Below are 1,158 nucleotides of genomic sequence, written 5' to 3'. Positions count from 1 at the left end.
TTGTTGTTGTTGTGATGATGAATTATCATATTGATCATTTAAATTATTATTAAAACCACTTCTAACATCCCAAATTAAAGCTTGAGCATCATCACCAACAGAACATAAATGATTTGAAGAATGAGGAGCCCATGAAATTGAATTAACAGAATTAGAATGACCTGATAATTTCATTAATGGAATTGAAGATAATCTAATATCAATTAAAACAATAATATTTGAATCCATTGAAATGGTAGCAATATAATTTGGATCTTGTTTGTTCCATGCTAATCTTAATAAAGGTTGTAATTGTTCATGTTCATATAAAATTGAACAATGTTCTAATGAACGTAAATCAAACATTCTCAAACTACCATCTGCACCAACTGTACAAAATATATTTTCATCTTTAAATGAAATATCATAAACTTCTTTATCATGTGCTACAAGTTGTGTTTTAGATTTACCTGTTGGAATATCCCATATTGTACATGTTGTATCAATTGAACAAGTACCAATCATATTAGGATTATATTCACACCAATCAAAACTTGTTAATGGTGCACAAAATTCACTTGAACTATCATTATTAAATGTATGATATTTTTGTACTGTTTGAACTGTTTGTTGTTGTTGTTGTGATGAAATGTTATTATTCACATTATTATTACTAGTAGTTGTAGTTGTAGTTGTTGAATTATTATTAATATTCCATAAACGTAAATAATCACCTGAAGTAGCAATTAAATCAGGATTATTAATAGAAGCAGAAGGATGAAATTGTATTTTAGTAGCAGGATATGGATGTTCAAATTGTGCAACTCTTTCTAATATATTATCATTATTTAATTTAATTATATCTACTTTATTTCTATATTCTTCTATAAATGATCCAATTGCAAGTCTATACTTTTCATCTCTTCTAACTGACCATGAAAGTGAATATATCATCCAATCTGAATTATATGTATATATTTCTTTTTGATTCATTCTATTAGAATTATTATTATTATTATTATTAATATTAGAATTAAATGATGATGATGATGATGTTATTATATTGTTATTAGATGATGATGGTTGTTGTTCATAATAATTAGTGAAGGCTTGTTGTTGTTGTTGACCAACACTAATATTTTGTTGCATTTTTTTTAAAATTAAAATTTTACAAAGGNT

The 1,158-nt window shown here is 25.3% G+C and overlaps 1 protein-coding gene across 1 annotated transcript; it reads right to left on the bottom strand.

Annotated features, from left to right (window-relative positions):
• Window positions 1-151: 151 nt before the first annotated feature.
• NAEGRDRAFT_76739 (uncharacterized protein) lies at window positions 152-1,128 on the bottom strand (the record flags this gene model as incomplete). Its single annotated transcript, XM_002668303.1, has 2 exons — window positions 152-193; window positions 370-1,128. The coding sequence occupies 2 exons, from the start codon at window positions 1,126-1,128 to the stop codon at window positions 152-154; spliced, it is 801 nt and encodes a 266-aa protein (XP_002668349.1).
• Between the last annotated feature and the right edge of the window lie 30 nt (window positions 1,129-1,158).

Source organism: Naegleria gruberi (genome assembly GCF_000004985.1).
Source record: "Naegleria gruberi genomic scaffold NAEGRscaffold_355, whole genome shotgun sequence".
In the NCBI taxonomy this organism is placed as follows: Eukaryota; Heterolobosea; class Eutetramitea; order Acrasida; family Naegleriidae; genus Naegleria; species Naegleria gruberi.
This window is presented reverse-complemented; position numbering and strand designations above follow the sequence as displayed.